This window comes from Coenobita brevimanus, chromosome 68, assembly GCF_032717465.1.
Source record: "Coenobita brevimanus isolate Jiangsu-jjx chromosome 68, ASM3271746v2, whole genome shotgun sequence".
In the NCBI taxonomy this organism is placed as follows: domain Eukaryota; kingdom Metazoa; phylum Arthropoda; class Malacostraca; order Decapoda; family Coenobitidae; genus Coenobita; species Coenobita brevimanus.
The window spans coordinates 6,673,424-6,693,652 of NC_137021.1; the positions used below are offsets into that span (position 1 = coordinate 6,673,424).

The 20,229-nt window shown below is 44.4% G+C and overlaps 1 protein-coding gene across 1 annotated transcript in view; it reads left to right on the forward strand.

The window, feature by feature from the left end:
• The window catches only part of LOC145405744 (uncharacterized), a 36,909-nt gene extending 18,788 nt beyond the window's left edge, over positions 1–18,121 (forward strand). The window contains exons 2-3 of the mRNA XM_080276976.1: positions 13,876–14,024; positions 17,568–18,121. Of these exons, the coding sequence (XP_080133102.1) occupies positions 13,876–14,024; positions 17,568–18,121 (703 nt within the window). The remainder of the gene's footprint in view (positions 1–13,875; positions 14,025–17,567) is intronic.
• Positions 18,122–20,229: the final 2,108 nt, after the last annotated feature.

Sequence of the window (20,229 nt, forward strand, 5' to 3'; positions counted from 1 at the left end):
GAGCAGACAACCCGTACTCCTCTCGGGCGGCGGACACTCACACAAGTTCTTGATTACCGACACTGACCACCCAATCACAAGTTCACCAGCCCCAGTACAAGTTACCAGCGTGGCAGCAACTACGTGCGCACTCCACTGGCTCCCATCACACCTTAACACATCCGATGCCTCGTGGCCTACATAGTAACTACTGGTACACTTATCTCTACACATATGCAGTTCTATCACTTATTTTCTCTAAATCGTAGTATCACACCTTGATCATCCGCCGGCTCGATATCAACTCCTGTGCCCACTTCTCGCCATCTTGTTCCTACTATCACGCCTTAACTATTAGTCGGTTCCTGACCTACATAGGGATTAAATCACTCATTTTTCGACATACAGTAGTTCCGACATTTCAAAAAATTGTTGCACCTAACTCACCAGTCGGATCAATATTTATCACAAGCCACATAGTACTCAAAGACCGTTCGACATTTTCTTTATCTTTAATCAGTTGTCAAGCCTTACTCGTCCGCTGGTTCTGGCCTACATAGCAACTACTGGAATCATCATCTGGCATACAGTTCACACATTTCTTCATCGTACCATTAAAAAAAAAAAGGGATAAATCGTATATTTGCTTGGCCGCTCCTCTTAAAGAAAGGTACTGCAAATACCTTGGATGATTCGTTCGTCTAGTTGAGGCTGATGAGAAATATTTGTCTTCCCAAAACTCAGAAGTTCAGCACCTTCACTAACAAGGGCTTTTTTAATTGAGTCAGCAAGGGGGAGACTATCCATAGGGCTAGATATGGCCTTTATTGACCTTTTTACAGCTAGAGGTCCTTCCCAAGCTTGAAAAAAAAAAAAAATAGGTCGAAGGAAGAGAGAACCTGATAAAAAATAGGTCGTTTGGTGGCATCCTAAAAATGATTCAAGGAGTGGATATGCTTCCCACTTCACCGGGTACTGGGGTGATAAATTCTACTGCTTTGTCTTTATTTTTGTTTTCCTTTTTTAGGATCCTACCGGCTCCATTTATTATAGAGAAAAGAAAGTCAAAATGATTACAAAACAGAACAGATTTAAGCTTACCTGTAGTCTGTTAGCAGAAGTCATGAATCCACAACCCTGAAAAATAACAAAACATATAAATTAATGTAAAATCCAGGATGACACACACACACACACACACACACACACACACACACACACACACACACACACACACACACACACACACACACACACACACACACACACACACAAATACGATTATTCCCATCCATCACAATTCACAGACGCCAGTGCTATATCAAAAAAAAATAATAGATTACCCGTAGCACCAGCCAACGAAAAGCACACGGAATATATAAATACGAAAAAGAGCAGAGCAAAATCCCGTAAAACGCCGTCCCTATCCCGCGGCCTCAAAACTTGACAAATAATCACTGGACGACGCAAAATAACTCACGCCATAAACTGAAACATAAATCTATTACAAGAGCTTCACACACACACACACACACACACACACACACACACACACACACACACACACACACACACACACACACACACACACACGCTCAGCCAAATAAATGAATAAACAGACACACAGCACGCGCGAAATATGGAAAATCATACATCCAAGTGGCGAAAATGTATTCAGTATTAAACAAGAGGTCAGGTCAGCCTATTTCCCTGCAACTTCACGGGCTGGGATATACATGGATCGACGGAAGGGGTGGTGGGGGGGGAAGGGTGGATTATTTGTGTGTGTGTGTGTGTGTGTGTGTGTGTGTGTGTGTGTGTGTGTGTGTGTGTGTGTGTTAAGTGGGAAAGTGGAGGGTGTTGGGTTATATGCTGTGTTGATGCGTGTGTTATTCTGGTGTGCGATGTATGTGTTATGTACATGAATAATGCATATACAAGCACTGTGTTACTGATGTATGTTCTCTGTGACAAATACAGTAATATGCAGTACCAAATGAAGGACAGTGGATGAGAGGATACTGAATTATGTGTTACGTTGACGTGTGATGATTATGTTATGGTGATGTGTGATATATGTCGTTGTGCGATGTATGTGCAGTGATGTGTGGCATGTATTTTGTGATGAATGTTATGTTAGTGTGCTCTATGTAAGCTGTGTTATAAGCGCTGTGTTGGTGTATGATGTACTGTATGTGCTGACTGAAGTGTGCTGCGTTACGTGATGTTTGCGCTGAGGGTTTTACGAGTAGGGTGCTGTGATGTAAGGGAAGCCATATGTTGTGTTGATGTATGATGTTGGTCATGTGCTGCGTTGGTGTGATGTGCGAGGTATGCTGTGTGCTATCCGTTGCGATATTGTGTGCCACAGTGAAATATGTGTATTGATATGTGGTGTATGTGCTGTGATGTATGTGGTATTGTGTGATGTGTGATGTATGTGATGAATCGTGATGTGTGCTGTTGCTAACAGTGTATGTACGTGATGTGTGGTCTATGTCACTGCTGGTGTGTAGTGTATGTGTTGGGCTGATGTGTCATACGTGTTCCCTAAAGTTAATGAGTGGAGTATATGCTGGACTGATGTAAAATGAAATATCTAATGCATATACTCTGGTAGGATCCATCGTAAGGTATAGTCTGCGCTGTGTTGATGCGTGTAGATTATAATGAAGGTTATTATCTAGACCTCTTAATAACAGTATCAGCAGTAAAATAATAATACCAACAACTCTCATAGCAGTAAATCTATATAAAATAATAATACCTACAATACTCACATCAGTAAATCCATATACGACGATGATGATGGTGTTAGCATAAGATGGTACACCCAGTAATAATACAAATCGATTAGTGTATTACTGAAAAGCAGAAATCGATTATCACAGCGAAGATGTGTAAATGGTGTTGGTAGAAGTTATGGCTGTGTTGCAATGACTGATGCGAGTTGTTGGTGGGGTTGGACGGGTGTACGATGATGATGATGCAAGTACTGGTAGTTAGAAAGAAATTGTGGTGGTGGTGGTGGTGAGGATGGAGACGGAATGACTGGCAATTGTGACAGAGATGGTACGAGTGGCTGAAATATGGTGAGAATGGTAATGGTGAATATGGTGATATGTGTACAAGGTGGTGGTGGAGATGAGTAGCGGTGGTGGTGATGGTGGAGGTCGTGGTGACGATAGAAACAACAACAGTGGTGTGGAGAGGGTGGTGGTAGTCCCCGTAGTGGTCGCAGTGGTGATCCGAATTGTGGTGGAGAAAATGGTGGTGACGGAGGAAATGGTGAGGTTGGTGGTAGTCCAACCAGAAGTGGAGGAAAAAGTTGCGGTGGAGCATGTAGCGGTTGACAGAACGGTGGTAGAATAAATGCTGATGGCCGGTGGAATGGTGGTGAGGGACATGATAGTGAGTGGTCGGAGAAGTGGTGGAGGAAATGATTGTGGTGGTGGTGGTGGTGGTGGTGGTGGTGGTAGAGGAGGAAGAGGCGGTGTTTCTCCGACTCCGAAATGCCATTTAACAAGCCAACCCCGCCATAGCCCGCAGTCATCATCTTTTCAGGGCTCGCTTTTTTAAAATTGCCACAATAATGAAATAGAGCGCTTTTATTTCTTGGCTGGTCGGAGCTGGGACGCGGAGGGATGGAGGAGAGGGAGGAATGGAGAGAAAGGAGAGAGAAAGAGAGGATAGAGGACAGGGGGGAGGGGAGTCGACGCGTTCAATCTGTGGCACAAGTGAATGGAGCCTTTTTGGCCCAATTTGTCATTTCGCTGTTGGGTTTTATTTCATGTCTTTGTGTCATTTTTGGGAGGGTTTGTCTTTTACGGGTAGGGTTCGGCGATCACCAATATCCCGTTTCGTTGTTTTTTCTGTAGCTGTGTTGGTAAATATTTCCTAGCTTTATCAGTCCCTATCTTTTATCAATATAATTTCCAACCGACGCACTGATAGGATAGATATGTGGGTGAGTTACCGGTGTCGAATCGAAATCACCGAAACTGTAATCGCATCCCGACGGAAACGATTAATTGGCCACATGTAAAAGAATCCGCAAACCCGACGGACAGAAAAAGGGACGGGTGGTGGGAGCCGATGCGAGGGAGCGAGGGAGGGAGGGAGGGGGGGAACTAGAAATATGAAAGCTACAACACAAATCGTTTATTCCCTCGCCTTCAAAAAGACTCTTGGCGGGACTGCACTGAAGGACACACACACCGCCACAACCCAAAGCCTCGTTTCCTCTGCACTTCCGGATGTGACTTTCGCCCATGCTGTCCGGAGTGGCTTTGAGCTGTCTGCCTGCGGGTCTGTTTCTTCCTCCTCCTCCCCCCTCGAGATGAACGTTTGTCCAATAAAAAGAATCTGCGTATGCGACGGCTTAGTGGTCGTTCCCGCGCGCCCGTCTGAGGCTAAATGGAGTCTGCAATGATGCTCTTGTTTTTACCCAGTGAAGGACTTGCGCCAGTTGTGTACCCGAGCTCTCAAAAATGACTTCTCTCAGGCCAACGTGAATTGTACACAGGACCTGTATGTTTCCACGCAAATTCTCTCTTTCATGCACGTTACATACCTGCTGAACCTTTAAACTGCGATACACTGTGTAGCTTTAGTACTGCTGTTACAGTTAGTTTCAAATAAATATAAAATAAGACAAACAGTTTCAGCCAAAAACTATGATATCTGTTTTCAAAAAGTGCACGTAAATATTGCTAAATTATTTAATATCGCCAAACTTGATCACTTTCTGCAATTTCTTTATCGTAACAAACCTTTTCATAACTCTTCGGGGTCGACACACCAGATTCCACAGCCACCAGGGTGAAGGGTAGGTCGTGGGAGGTGTGAAGAAAGGAAGAAGAAAGGGTTTAGGAAACGGAAGTAGAGAAGAGGATCTAACATAGGGATGGGAGAGAAGATCTAGAAATACCGTCAAGAAGAGAGGATTTAGAAAGAGTAAGTAGAGGAGAGGATCAAACATAGGGGAGGGAGAAAAAATCTAGAAAGACTGTCACGAAGAAAGGATTTAGAAAAAGGTAAAGCAGAGGAGAGGATCTAACACAGGGGATGGAGAGGGTTTGGGAACAGAATCTTCAGGGAAAGAGGAGTAAATGTGATGAGAAAGGGGAGGGGTTTGAGGGGTAAAAAAGAATCTGGAGAAGATCTGAAAAGAGAAGGCTAATACAAATGAGGAGCAGGAAGAGGATTTGAAGAAAAGAACGCCTCAAGAAGATGAAGTTTGGGAATGAGGGAGAAGAAACGAAGGAAAGGAAGAAAACAAGAGGAAAGCAATGTGTGGAGATGTGTGAGGAGTGAGGGAGGAAAAAGGGGGGAGGAGGTCTGAGGAAAAAGTGAGCTTTAAGAAGAGCTATGAGGAATGAAGGAGAGGAAATGAGTTACAGAAAAATATATCTGAAGTGGCGTGAGAAGAGACGGAGCGGCAGTGAATCTGAGGAAGATAATGCCTGAAGAAGAGGTGTGAGGTGAGAGGAAGAGAAGAGTATTTGAAGAAAGGTGTCTGGAGAGGAGGAGGTGCAGAAGTAAAGGAGAGGAAAGAGGAAAGGGGAAAGGATTCAAGAAAGGAGTGACTGGAGAGGAGAGGCGGATAGGAAAGTGAAAGAGGGAGAGGATTCAAGAAAAAAGGGACTGGATAGGTGGAGGTGTGAGGAGAGGGAGAGGAGCGAAAGCCTGAGCAGGAGCAACAACCCCGGTTAACTAACTACCCGCGGGTGTTGGGGGAGCCGCTATTGATTTTGATAATGACTGAAATAAACTGATGATTGAGAAGTATCGATCAGAGAGGGTGGAGGGAGGCAGGGCAGGCCGGAGCACCACTTGTTGTCGTTGTTGCTGATGGTGGTAGTGGTGTTGGTGTTGTTGGTACTGGTTTTGCTGTTATGTTGGTGTTGTTCTTGCTCCTCTTGTCCTTGTTAAGGGGATGCTGGCTAGTGGAGGGATATTGATGGTTATGGTTTCCTTATGAGGATCTGGTGAGACATTTGTTGATGGAATTTGTTGTTAGACTGTGGCTTTCTTTAGGGAATTTGCTAAAAGACGTCGAGAGAGTTCTTTGCGAGATCCTGAGTTGGCGGTTTTCTTAGTAAGCACCTGGGGACCTTCTTGCAAGATGTTGAGGCTGCCCTTTTTTCTTACTGGAATTTATTATGAGATGTTGAGGATGTGGTTTTCATTTATTTATTTATTTATTTTTTTTAGGAATGATAAGGTTGTGTTTTCTTTGACGGATTTCTGGGGAGATGCTGAGGATGTTGTTTTCTTATAAGGATTTGTTGTTCAGTTGTGGTTTTCTTATGGGGATTAGTTGTGAGATCGTCAGGATGTGGGTTTCTAATAAGGATTCTGTGAGAGATACTGAGGGTTGTTTTCTTAAGCAGTAGATATAGCATTATCTGTACTATTGCTATTCCTGTCTATTGTAACTATTAACTGGACTAATATGTGCAAAAGTACTGATATTAAACGCAATGGTTAGTGCACTTATGGCAGCAACGTTATATGATCTTGAATTGGGCTCTCTTTGTTAGTATTTTTTTTTTCTTGGAAGGAACGGTTTGCGGGCTCCTGGCCTTTGGTTCCCTCTTCCTTGTATTAAAAAAATATATATATATAATGGTAACAGTTAATCACCATATTACATCCTTCGAGACGCAGGAATCCGAGGCTAGGCACTGTAGTTCAATGCCAAGAGTCGGACACATAAAAAAAAGAACATTCAAAGGTTCGTAGACCGACGTACGTCTCCGATTGCATTACATTCCTGATAAAAAACATATATTCAGAAGCAGATAAACAATAAGATGCTGTAGTGGTGGAATGACGTGTCTGAATGAAAATATTCGTGGAAATTAGAAAAGAACTTTTACTTTAATAGCAGTTTGGATATTATAAGCAAGGAAATCTGACCATACTGATGAAATGAAAGGTATTAGTGATCATGGCGATAGTAGTAGTAGTAGTAGTGGCGGTAGTGGTGGTGGTGGTGGTAAGAGGTAGTGATGGTCATGAGATAGCTGGAGTGATGATGGTCATGTGAGACGTAGTGGTCGTGATGGTGATGGAGGCTCTATGTGGTGGTGATGATGATGATGGTTGCTGTGGTGGTGGTGGTAGTGGTGATGGTGATGGTGGTGGGGGCACTTGGGCTTAATAGAAAACGCTGAGCAAGTGGCGTTGGCAAGTCCCATATCTTTCCCTCTCACTTTCACTTTTTCTCTGCATCCCCTGTCATTTTTTTCACATCCACTCTCTCTCTCTCTCTCTCTCTCTCTCTCTCTCTCTCTCTCTCTCTCTCTCTCTTTCTCTCTTCATTTTTCTTGATCCTATTTCAGCCTTTCCTCCCTACATTCCCCTTCCTTATTTCTCATCCCTCCCTCTCACCTCTCCCTTTCCCTCTTCCCAATCTACCCTCCTCCCCCTTTCTCACTTCTCCAGCTGTTTCTCCCTCACTTTTTTCCTGCTCTCACTTTTTCTTTCCCTTTCCTCTCCCTTTTTCTCCTCCCTTTCTCACTTCTCGTCCTCCCTTTACCTCAATTCACTCATTTTTCTTATTCCTATCTCAGACTCCTCCCTCCACCTCATCATCCTCACACTATCCTCAATTTTTCTTCTTCCCTTTCCCTCACTTCTTCTTTCTCACTTCTCTCACTCTCTTTTTCTCCTTCTCTCTCTCACTTTTCTCCTTCTCTCTCACTTTTCTCCTTCTCTCTCACTTTTCTCACTCACTTTTTCTCCTCTTTCACTTCTCTCACTCACTTTTTCTCCTTCTCTCTCGCTTCTCTCACTCACTTTCTCTCCTTCCCCTTCACTTTCTCCCACTCCCGCTCCCTCAAGTCTCTCACTTTTCTTCCAACTATCTCAACCTCCTCCCCCCTCCACCCCCCCCTCACGCACGGCTGTAGTCTATCTGCTTCATGTTAATCACAGTAAGGGAATTTCCCGAAGCCTTACGAGTAATTTCCTCCCATTAACGACTAATTAATTGGTCCTTATTAAGGTGCAAATCACGCCTATTAGGTCACTTCCCGTCCCTAGCCGAGCAGACCAGGGAGACGCGAGAGAGAGAGAGAGAGAGAGAGAGAGAGCAACCGGTGAAGAAAAGAGGGGGGGTTAAGGGAGGCTGGAGGGAAATTTCTAGGTTGGGAAAATTATAGAAGGGGAGATCGACAGGAAGGGTGGAGGTGAGGGTGATGGAGGGGGGAGGGAGAGAGGGGGAGGGGTAGGGTTGAGGGTGAGGGAGGAGGGAAAGAGGGTTAGGGGTGAGGGAGGGGGTTAGGATATGAGTTATGGGAAGTGGTATGAGACGCTGGGAGTGATAAAGGTGACGATGCAAAGAAATACTGTTGATGAGCATTTCGGGTGGGATAACGAGGCTCGCGCGCGTATTGGTGGATGTCCGCGAACAGAGAGAGAGAGAGAGAGAGAGAGAGAAAGAGAGAGAGAGAGAGAGAGAGAGAGAGAGAGAGAGAGAAAGAATGTGTGTGTGTGTAATCGGAGCACATTTCCCGTATCTCACTGGCTAAGACAATACAACTGCTCTACACCTACGGGACTTCTTCGTGACTAGCACAAAAAATAATAATAATAATAATAATCTCTTGCTACATCTCAGCATTGAAGACAGATGGCAATTTTAGACCAAATGAAAGTGGAAAGAGTACAGTTAATGGCGGCCAGTGTCTTAGCTTAAATTTTATGGTATGGGGTTAATATATATCACATTCAGATAACCCACAAAAAAGTCAGCCCATGAGTAAAAACCTGTAATATTCCTTTCGTTCAGTGTGCTCGTAGGCGATGACGGTACGTAAATGCCTTTTTGTAATACCACACATTTTATACCTTTTTTTTATTACCTGTGCCGCGTATAGCCCACCTCATTTTCTATAAAGCTTGAAATTCTTAGCTGATATTAAATTTTTAAAAATCGTTGGCTTTCCATAATAACTGATATTGGTAATTAGTTTTAGTTAATATTTTTACAGCGAACATCACCCCACCTTTGGCTAGAAAAAAGGATCGACATGACGATGATGATGGTGATGATGATGATGATATTGATGATGATGATGATGATATTGATGATGATGGTGATATTACATAACAGAAAAGAGGGTAACTGCAATAAGCTAGTTACATAATACAAAGCCTGCATCTTATCATCCCCTGAATGTTACCCTAAGAAGAAAGAATGAAAATAAACCTGTTACCCCAAAGACATAAAACACGTACTCTCTGAACGCTATAATTTTACATAAGAATAAAAGATAACTGCGATAAGACTGTAACCTGATAGCAAAAACGGCAGCTGGCATCTATCATTATTATATTTACCTAAGAAAGACGATAATTACTTTAAACATGTTACTTCAAGCGAAGCAACAGGTGTCCTTAATTAATTTTGATATAAGAAAATATGATTGGAACTGACTATTAACCTCATTAAAAAAAATAACTAGTAGCTTCCATCACTATTTTAACATAACACAGGATATTTACAAGTCATCGTGTGTTAATTATGGATAGAAATGTCATAAGAAAATAACTGCAGTAAGCTATAACGCCTTTGGTCTAACTTGACAAGGGTCCCTAACTTCTTTCAGCTTAGTTATGGTCAAGTGTTGTCAGAATGGAGGGTCGATTTGGCTAGTAACCAAGGAGACTCATTCCTACTACACAACAAAGGCTCATCAGTTATCGGAATTCTCGTCAGTAGAGGAAACCCCCTAACACCCTTTCCTAAGCGATTTATTTTGTTCATTACACATTCCTGTCCTCTTCTGTGTCACATAAATCCTACTAATATTGTCATAGTCAGTATAATTAATGTACAAAACAAAAGAATATTAACCGCCCATATCCAAAAATAAATCGCTATGGATGAGGTGCTAGGGAGCTTCCTTAAATACAAGACTTAGTATTCAAGTACTGGTAGTGGACCAGTACCCTCACGTGAATGCAAACAGTTACCTAATACCAAGCAACTGGTGTCTCTCATCTCTCTCATTTGTCGCGGGAAAGCCATCAATCCCCCCCACCCCGCCCCACCCCCGATACGAGAGGTCCAGGGGTGCGATACTTGAACGTATATTTACGAGAAAGAGAGAGAGAGAGAGAGAGAGAGAGAGAGAAATCGTAAACATGTCTGTGAATCCCACCCTAGAAAATAATGGTACAGCCACAGAGAAAAGTTAGCTTAATATTTCACCTCTTCTAATGTCACTTTGCTGGCTAATAATCCTGATCAAAGGGAGGCCTAGTATATTTCTCCATCCTTATATGATCCTCTTTTTACGATGCGTCAGGGGAGAAAGTGACAGACATGCCCTAAGTGTGAAGCAAAGGCAGTGCACTCGTGATCTTACTTTCGTGCCTGCCTGTACGGGTGGAAACAGTGTGGTAATCGGAGGGAGGCGGCAATCGATACAACGACAGACACAGATCGATCCACACACTCTCAAGGGCCTCGCCAGAAGGGGTGGGGCTGAGGGGTGAAAAATAGGTGAAAGGGAGAGTGTGCAGGATGAGAAGTGGGGCGAGCGTAAAGAGGGAAGTATGCGAGAGGGTAATAATGGAATTTTTTTTGCACACACACACACACACACACACACACATACACACACACACACACACACACACACACACACACCAGATTATAACAACATATAAAATACTACGGAAATTTAACCCCTTCAGTACGATGACGTCTCTTTCCTTGCTATCACCAGACTATTTTAATAAGCCCAGGGCAGATCTTTCACAGTGAGGGACTTAATGATGAGTGACTCTAAACCTTTCACTTCGTAACATCTTTCAAAATAAATACACATATAAAGTAACAATAAAATCATCTGGTGGCAGCAGGGATAAAATTCACCCCTTCATTCCGGCGATTAAAAAAAAAAAAAAATCCTGCTACTTCCAGACTACCTTAAAAGACTTATATAAGCGACTTCTGTGAACAGGATGGGTTTGATATTCGCCTTGACTAACCCCTTCTCTACCAAATGTCTATCTTAACTTGGGTGGAAAATTGCTGGTGCGAAGACTAAAATATACGCCACATCTACAGACTGAAGGGGTTAAGACGCGAAGTAGCAGTAACAGTCGCCACCCCAGGCTAAACTGAACGTGAACCCGACGGACTGCAGGCCGAACGGTGCTCTTATTCCACACTTCACCATCCTCCTTTCGGGAAATAGGGGATGGACTGAGGAACGTTTGTGTAATAGTGAAGCTCCACCGCTCGGTCAAATAGGTGCCACGACGTGAAGGCGCCCCTCTCCAGCACCCGTCATCGTAGTGAAAGGGTTAAATGCATTAGACACACGGCTCCAATAAAGAGCAAAATCTTACAGAATAAACATGGCCCGACGGGAGAAATAAAGATCAATTCTCCTCGGCCGGTACTGATCTCCTCTACTGCAGGGGAGACTAAGGGCGAAAATGTCAACTGCATATGTGGGGGAAGGAAGGGAAAGGGAATAAAGAGGTGTAAACGAGGGAGAATGGGAGAGAGAAAAGGAGTGGACAAGGTAAAATAGGGATCAGATAATGAAATGGAAGAGAAAATGAAAAAAAGGAAAAGAGAATGAAGGGAATAACAAGGACATAATAACGATGAAATGGAGGGAAAGGAATGAAAAGGGGAAGCAAGAGAAAAAGCGGGTATGAAGGGAAAAATAAGAGTCGGATAAGAAAATGGAAGGAGAGGGAGGAAAAGGGAACTAAATTAAAATAAAGTAGGCCTATGTAATAATGGAAATGAAGTGATATAAGGAGAATTGGTAAAGAGGACAATTAAAGAGACGAGAGAAAACATGAAATAGAAAGAAAAGGCGAAAACTGACTGGAAAAAGAAAAGTATTAAGAAGTAAAGCACAGAAAGAGGGAAGAGGGAATGAAGTGCAGGAAAAAAGAGGAAAACTGGGAAGAGAACAGAAAACAAGAAAAAAAAGACTCAGTCGCCCTGGTGGATGCTACAAAAATATAACCTGATAGATGTTTTAGCAAAGAAAGTGGAGTAAAAAGTAGGAGAGGGAGAGGTATAAGAATGGACTTCGCTAAAGTTAGAAAATATAGAAGAAGAGAAAAAGAGGGGAGAAAGATATTAAGATAAGACGGATGAGTAAAAGAGAGAGAAAGAGAGAGAGAGAGAGAGAGAGAGAGACGAAGAATAGACGAAAAAAAAAAAAGATATTAAGCAAAGAAGAGGAGTAGAAAACCAGGGAGTAGAGTGAGAGGTAGCGTAACAGGGCCTCCGCTAGGGTAACAAGGTCCATTGAATAAACGTCATCTTATTACACATGTTTACTGTAAAGAGTGAGGGGACGCGGCCGAGGGGAGAAGGGGAGAATCAGGCCTCGCGTTTGGGATTTCTTCGTACGCTTTCTCGAATTTTTTCGTACGCACCGGAAAAATAAAATAATACTGACACGCGCCTTCCATTTATTTCTCGCATTTTTACTTTAGCTGTATTGTATTTACAAGTATATATATATATATGCTGATGTATTTATTTATATGGACGAAAGGATATAATGAAGCTATACAAGCATAAAAATATATGAGAAAAACATTCACACCTGGAGTGCTCTAAGGTTATGCTATGGGCCCTATAGCGAAGCTATATCTTGGCTCGTTTTCATGAGGACGTGGCGTTTATGGAGAGTTTAGTGGTAACAAAAGCGAGATGTACTGGGAGAAAAGAAATTGCTGCGGTAGAGACGGGGGGGAGGGGAATTAATGACTGGTGCTGGTGATGGCACGCTACTCCTCCCCTCTTTCTCCCTCCCCTTCTCCTCTTCCCATCTCCCATCCTTCTCTCTTCCAAACTTCTCATTTCTCCTCTCCTAACTCGTCCCTCCAATCACCTCTCCTGCCATCCTTCTGTCCTCTCTCCTTTCTTTCCCCTCCCCTCTCCACCCACCCACACATACTGTCTAGTCTCCTCCTTTTCCTCCTTTCTTTCTTTTCTTCTGCTCCCTTCCATCGTTCTTCTCTCCCTTGTCATCTCTTCTTCCTCACCTCTCCTCTTCTTTCTTCTCCTCCGGTCACTTTCTTTTCGCCTTCTCCCGTCTAGCATGTATATTTCCTCTTCTCCGGCCACTCACAGTACACTCTACCCGTCTCTCGTGCTTTCTCTACTTCCGCTCTACGCATCTTCTCTTTTGCCCCTTCCCTCCCCATCTTATTTTCACCCCTCCTGTTTCCCTATCACTCTTCTTTCTACTGTTTTCCATCCTACACTGTTCTCTTGTTCTATCAATTTCTTTATTCTCTCTCTATCTACCCCATCCCATCCTAACACCTCCCTTTCTCTTCTCCCCGTCCCCCTCTCTTCTTCTTTTCTTCGTCTCCTGTCTTTTTCTCCTCCCTTCCCCGTCTATAGCCTCGGGGGGCCAGAAAGGGAGGGAAGGGTGTTTGTGTGTGTTTGGACAGACGGATGAATGAGTAGATCCGTCAATACAAGACTGAATGAATGACTCAAGTGGACCAGCGGATGAATGGATGGGGTGACGGATTGGTGAGTGCTTGGGGTGAGTGAATGAAGGCTAATCGGGAGAATGATGAATAAGGCAGTGAATAACAGGGTAACGTGCAACGATTTTTCATCTTCTTGATCTTGTGAGAAAAGTAATGAAATAAATACTAAGATATCATTTTTCGGTGCATTTCAGTATTTTTCGTTTTAATGTTAGATCCATCAACACCCATTCCTGTCTCTCATCCCTCATTCCTTATTTTTCTGACACAAGTCCCTTTTGTTATTATTTCCCTGTCTCTCATTCGGTCGCCAGTTCTGGTAGTTAACTCTCTCTCTCTCTCTCTCTCTCTCTCTCCACCATATCTAACCCTCCCTTTCTCCCTCCCTCACAGGATGATGAACGGTCAGCAAGGAGGCTCGGGTGGGTCGTCCAGGTCGTCGGAATCACGTGACCCCCACCACGATGACGACGACGACGACCTGATCAACCCCGGCTCACCCACACCCCTGGACGACTCAGACGACGAGGACTTGTCGCTTGGTGAGTCACTGAATGAGTCACAGAGGTACAGGTTACGGTTTGGCTGGGTAGGGTAGGGTAGGCAGGGTATGGGTATTGGGTAGGGTAGGCAGGGTATGGGTATTGGGTAGGGTAGGAAGGGTATGGGTATGGGTAGGGTAGGCAGGGTATGGGTATTGGGTAGGATAGGCAGGGTATGGGTATTGGGTAGGGTGAGAGGATAGGACAGGGTGAGGATATACTGATTCGTTTGGATGGGCAGGATAGGGCAGGTTAAAGGGACAGTAGGGTAGGGTAGAGGTTAGGATACAAAAATACACATAAAACACAACACAATACTCTCTCTCTCTCTCTCTCTCTCTCTCTCTCTCTCTCTTGCACACACACACACACACACACACACACACACACACAGATCTACAGCTGAATTTCAACCCCTTTGCCATTAGATACCATTTTTTTCCCTCTTCACTGCACGGGATCTCCAAAACTAAACTGAATCGTGCAGAGTTAGCAAAATTATATTAAAAAGACGTTGTCGTACTCAGGGGGTTATCAAAACTGCTTCTAACTTCAGTACGGAGGGACTCATAAGCTGATAAAATAATCTGACAGAAATATAAAAAAAAAAAGGAAAAAAAGAAAGAAAGAAAATGAATGAATGAATGAATGAAGGAAGAAAGAAGGAAATAAAAAAGAAAAGGAAAGAATAAATGAAATAAGGAAAAAAGAAAGAAAAGAAAGAATGAAAGACAAAGAAAAGCAAAAGAATAAACGAAATTAAAAACAAGAAAAAGGCAACATGTCATCCCACAGCAAGTGTAAAAATAAAAGAGTTATCTCAGTAATGTCCCGTGTATGGAAAACTGGAAAGCCGTGATGTAGAAGATCGGGAACTGGTGGACCGTGAGGGGGCCTTTGTGCGATTTGCGTGTTGAAATGATGGAGGGGGAGGCTGTGGCACGAGGACGAGGGCTTATGTATCTCCACAGTGCTAGGTGGCTGTGGGAGGGGATGGGGGAGGTTTGCGAGGAGGAGTGATGTGTTATGTGGGGGGGGGGTGCTGTGTGTTTGGATGAGGTGATGGTGTGGTTTTGTGTGTGTGTGTGTGTGTGTGTGTGTGTGTGTGTGTGTGTGTGTGTGTGTGTGTGTGTGTGTGTGTGTGTGTGTGTGTGTGTGTGTAACTATACAGTAGTTCACCACAAGAGGTCCCCATCCTTCTCAGCAACAAGTCATCGAGAGAGAGAGAGAGAGAGAGAGAGAGAGAGAGAGACCACCGTGCTAAAGATGTGAATGGAGATTATTTCTGAGCTAACCCCTTGTATACTGAGAAGTTCTTAAGGTGATCAGAATCGTCTAAGAGTAACAAGATCAAAAACAAGATAGACGTCACCTTGTTGAATGGCTTAGATTTAATTTTCTTTCACTCGACTCTATTTTTCAGTACACCGAGATTCTTTTTTTCTTTTTTCATTTTTCTTTCTTCTTTTTTTTTTTTTACTTTAGTTATCGTTCTGTGAAATCCTGTAAATAATCCTGCTTGTCTTCCGGGAGGCAAAACAGAGGGTGTGGTGGCGCGGGGTGGCGGTGTGACGTGATGCAATATGGTGTGGCCGTAAGAAGCAGTGTGATATGGTGCAGTGTGGTAGTGTGGTGTGATATGCTGTGCTGTGCTGTGGCGGTGTAGTGTGGTGTGGTTTGGCGGTGTGATGCTGTGTGGTATAGTGCGCTGCGGTTTGATAGCAGTGTGATGTGGTGTGGTGTTGTAGTGCGATACGGTATGGTGTGGTGTGGGGCAGCGGTGAGATGTGGTGTGTGTGAAGCGGAGCAGAGTTGCGTAGCGTGATGTGATGCAGAAAGGTGTTATGTAGTGTGGTGTGATGCAGAGTGGTGTTATGTTGTGTGGTGTGCTGCGGAGCGATGTTATGCAGCGTGGTGTGATGTGGAGCGGTGCGGTGTGGTGCTAAGAGACCCCGCGTGAGGGCTGCTCCACACCCTCCCCTTCAGTGCCGGCTCCCTCGACTGAAAAATTCATTCCCAACACTCACTCATCCCAGCCGCACTATTAATTACCTTATTTTCCAAGTCTACTAACTCTTGATTTTGGACTTATGTTAATTTAATGCCGCTAATTGGTATTCATTAAATGCTAATTAATAACGCAACTTTTAATTTATCCCAACGCCAATTAATGTTAATTGTTATCATTTGAATAGATGATTTGTCATTGTGGCCGCGTAGTGGGCAGTGGGCGACAACCAGTGTCTTTGTCTGTCTGTCTGTATACTTGCTCATCTCACTTCATATTCGTATCACTTATGCAGTTTGGAACTTTTTTCTGTAATTTGCATTTGTCTATCTGTATGCTTACTCATCTCACTGTATATATTCGTATCACTTGCGCAGTGGGGACGGGGAAGGGTCTTTTCTCTAAGTATCCCTAAGAATCGGAACCAGTGTGTTTGTTTGTAACCTGGCTCATCTCACTGCTTGTGTTCATATCACTTGTGTTGTCACGAAGGGGGGATTTTTTTTTTTATTATCTTTTACAATCAGACCAAGTGTCTTTGTCTGTCTGTTCGTATGTTCGTTCACGTGCTGTGTGTGTGGAGGGGGGGGAGGTCTTTCCCTTAATTTTCTCTCAAAATCGGAAGTACCGTATTTAATATTTTACTTGTGTTCAGGTGGAAGGTGGTGGTGACGATCATCCACTCATTTCATGTGGTGTTGTCTTCTTCTTCCTTCACCTTTATCTTTCTTTTTTGTGCCTGCCCTCCTCTCTTTGTATTTCTTCCATTCTTCCTGTCATCGTATTCTTTTATATCCGTTCTAGGTGGCTCTACACTAGATGTCAAGCTTAATGGTTTCATGTAATCCAAGAGACCATTTACAACGCTGGTTGAAAACCATATAACCAAGTGACGGGGTGAAGTGGAGTCTTGTGGTGACCCTGTTATCTGGGTGGAGAGTCAAATGTGGCGTCCATGTGGGAACCAAATCTTCACACTCTTCATTGAGCCTTGGTGTGGCAAGGCGCTATCTGCCGCGAGGGAGCATCCGTTCACTGCATGGGCTATCACTGCAGGGGCTGTTGCATGCTTGTGGTTGATGGACTTGCTCGGCCAGACAGACTGGGGTTAATCACCAGAGTTTATTTCATAAATTTAGTTATTCCCTTTTTGCTGGACTTGAACAGTGTACATGGCAGTACATTACCTGCTTACACCACTGGCATATACGGTCGTTGATGTAACATGTGTAATTAGTTTGGTATTAGAGCAAAACTAAGCTTTGTTTTGTCATGTCTTTCAGCAAATGATCTGTGGCTCACACCGCATGTCACATCTTTTCAGTGCAGTGATGACTGATGTATTTTATGCATGCTATTACGAGTTTGTTCATTCTAGAGGAAAGGAAAGACGAACAAAACTGTGTATTTACAGTGGTTAAATATGATAGTATTCTTGTCCTGGTATAGTTACTAACTGTATGATCCTCCCATCCATTTCCTTAATGTCTGATGTTGAGTAACTTTAATGTCTGATGTTGTGTTTCCTCCCGCAGGTACCCACACGCCCCCACCGGTGTCTGAGAGCCCTCTGCCCACCACCACCCCAAGTGAAGGTGTGGGTGTGGTGTCCCCTGCCTCCAACACCACCTCCTCCCACCCGCCCTCCGTCTCCCCCCACCCGCCCAGTATCTCCCCCCACCCGTCCTCTATATCCCCTCACCCCTCCGCCACCCCTCCCCAGAGCTCCCCCCTCCCGCTGCTGAAGTCCGATGTATCCCCTACCACCGAGCATCAGACCACTCCCCTCCCCACCACCCCCGCATCACTGGACGTCACCAAGCCATCATACTTGGTGCCCCCCATGTCCTCCCTCCCCCTCATGACCTCCCTAGCCACCTCCCTCGCATCCCCTCTCTCCCTCTCCTCCCTCCCCTTCTCCACCATGGCGGCAGCGGGGGAGGGATTCAAGTTCCCCTCCCACCCATTCCTTCCCCACCCACACCCTCTCCTCCATCCATTCTCCCTTCACCATCCCCTTCCACTAGTCAACCCACACTCCCACCCCTTCTTCTCTGCCCTTCCCCCACACAACCCCTCAGCTACTTAAGCCTACCTAACCTTCCTCTACGTATTTATAATTAACATCCCCTCACCTGTTAATTTCCTTAATTACCCCCTCCATCTCTCAAAAGAGCCAGCCGTCATACTTAATGCAGACTCTTAAGCACCTCCCTCGCTCCCCTTCCCCTCTAAGCTCTCCCTCCATCTCCCTCCTACTTCACTCTACCCCTTTCCACGCACCTCTCCCTCCGCCTCACCCCTTTACTTCTCCCTTCCCTCTTTGCTCTACCATTCTTTACTTCTCCGTTCCCTCTTTGCTCTACCGTCCTTTAATTCCCTTCCTCTCTCACTTCCCTCCACCCCTCCCTTTTGCTACCTCCTGGACATTTTATCTCTCATCCACTTCTCCCAACCAGCTCTTCCTCCACTGCTCCCTCTTCCCTCTCTCAGTTTTCCCTCCATCGCTCCCTTTTACCTCCACGCTCCCCCCTCGCACCTCTACCTCCACCTCTACCCCTTCGCTACCCCCGCCAGCTCTCTCAACTTTCTCATTCCCTCGGCCAACTTCTCTCTTCCTCCCGCCCTTCCTCTTCGGAATCACAAATACCCAATCCATCTCCGCTCTTTCGCCATCCTTATACAAGCGGCACAACACATCACCCGTTCTTTAACCCCTTCTGCCAGAGGACGTAATGTACATTTTATTCTTGCTTTCTCCAGACGATTTTACTCAGCTCAGAGGAGACTTTTTGAACTGGAGGGATAAGACACATCCTTTATTGAACATCTCATTACCAGCGGGCTTTCCCAGTCTGAATAAAAGCGTCTGGAGGTTGTTGTTCTTGCGGTGGTTCCAGATTCATTTTAAACGTGAACCCGGTGGAGTGCTGGCTGGAGTTTTCTTTTTCCTCCAGTCCACCATACTTCCCTTGGGGGATAAAGGGGAAGTTGAGGGACGTTTGCGTGACAGGCGCCCCTCCCCAGCACCCGTCTGGAGGCAAGAGGAATAAACTGTAAAAATACGTCATTGTAGTGAAGGGGTCAAGGCAGGGGCTCACAAGGGTCCACGCCTATAACTGGTCAACGTCACACAGAAGCCCCGCCCCACACACAGTCGCTCGGCCAGTCAGCGGCCAGGAATAAAGAGTTTGCATCCTCTTCTTAAAGTCGCCAAGACAAAAGAATTAGTGAGGAGGGAGCGAGAGAGAGACCCCGGAAAGAAACTCGCTATTTAGAGCAGCCTCAGCTCGAGAACCACACTTTTGTTTTATTCATTGCCACCTCAAGACGATTTTATTCAGCTTAGCATCGATTTTAAGAAGAGAATAAATCAGACGTCTTTGGAATGTAGTGACTAACCTTTTCAGTTCGATGACGTCTTTTATTTTCTAACCACGATACCACCTGTTATTTTTATTCAATTTTTGGGGGGCGGGGGAGAGCCTTCTTCTTTGCTATCCTTATCTCATTCTAGTAGTTCAGTTACTCTTCTAGGAGCTGCCTAGCATGGGCCAACCGGCCTACTGCAGTTATCCTCTCTTCTTATGTTCTATGTTCTTATGTAATGAGGGCTATATCTAACCCCTCTAGCAAACAAAAAAAAGTAAGAAAAAACAGAAAAAGAAAAAAGATAAAGAATAAAAAAAGAAGAAAAAGAAGAGGAAAAAGAATAAAAAAGAAAGACAGAAGAGTAGAAAAAGAAAAAAAGAGAAGAAAGGAAGAAAAAAGAAGAGAAAAAATAAAAAACAAAAAAAAAGAGAAAAAGAATGAAAAGAGAAAAAAGAAAGAAGTGAAAAAAAGAGAAATATGAAAAAAGGGAGAAAAAAGAAAGAAACTGTCACAAGCTGAAAAAAATCGTCTGTCAGGGGCAAGAATAAAATTAGCCATACGTCCTCGGGCTGAAGTGATTAAAGCCGCCAGAACCAGTTAACCCAGGAGGCAGAAAAGTGAACCTGGGAGAACCGTCGTGTAAATTCCAGGCGTCGCTTCTCACACGATAAAACTTTTCAAGGCTGGAGGCCCAACTCTTGATTTTGGCAGAGTCGGTATTTCCTCCTCCTCCTCCTGCTTCTGCTTCTGCTTCTGTCCTCTCTCCCTCCCTTCCTCCCCACACCCCAAATTCTTGCCTGGTGTGTCTGGGTATAATGCAACGTT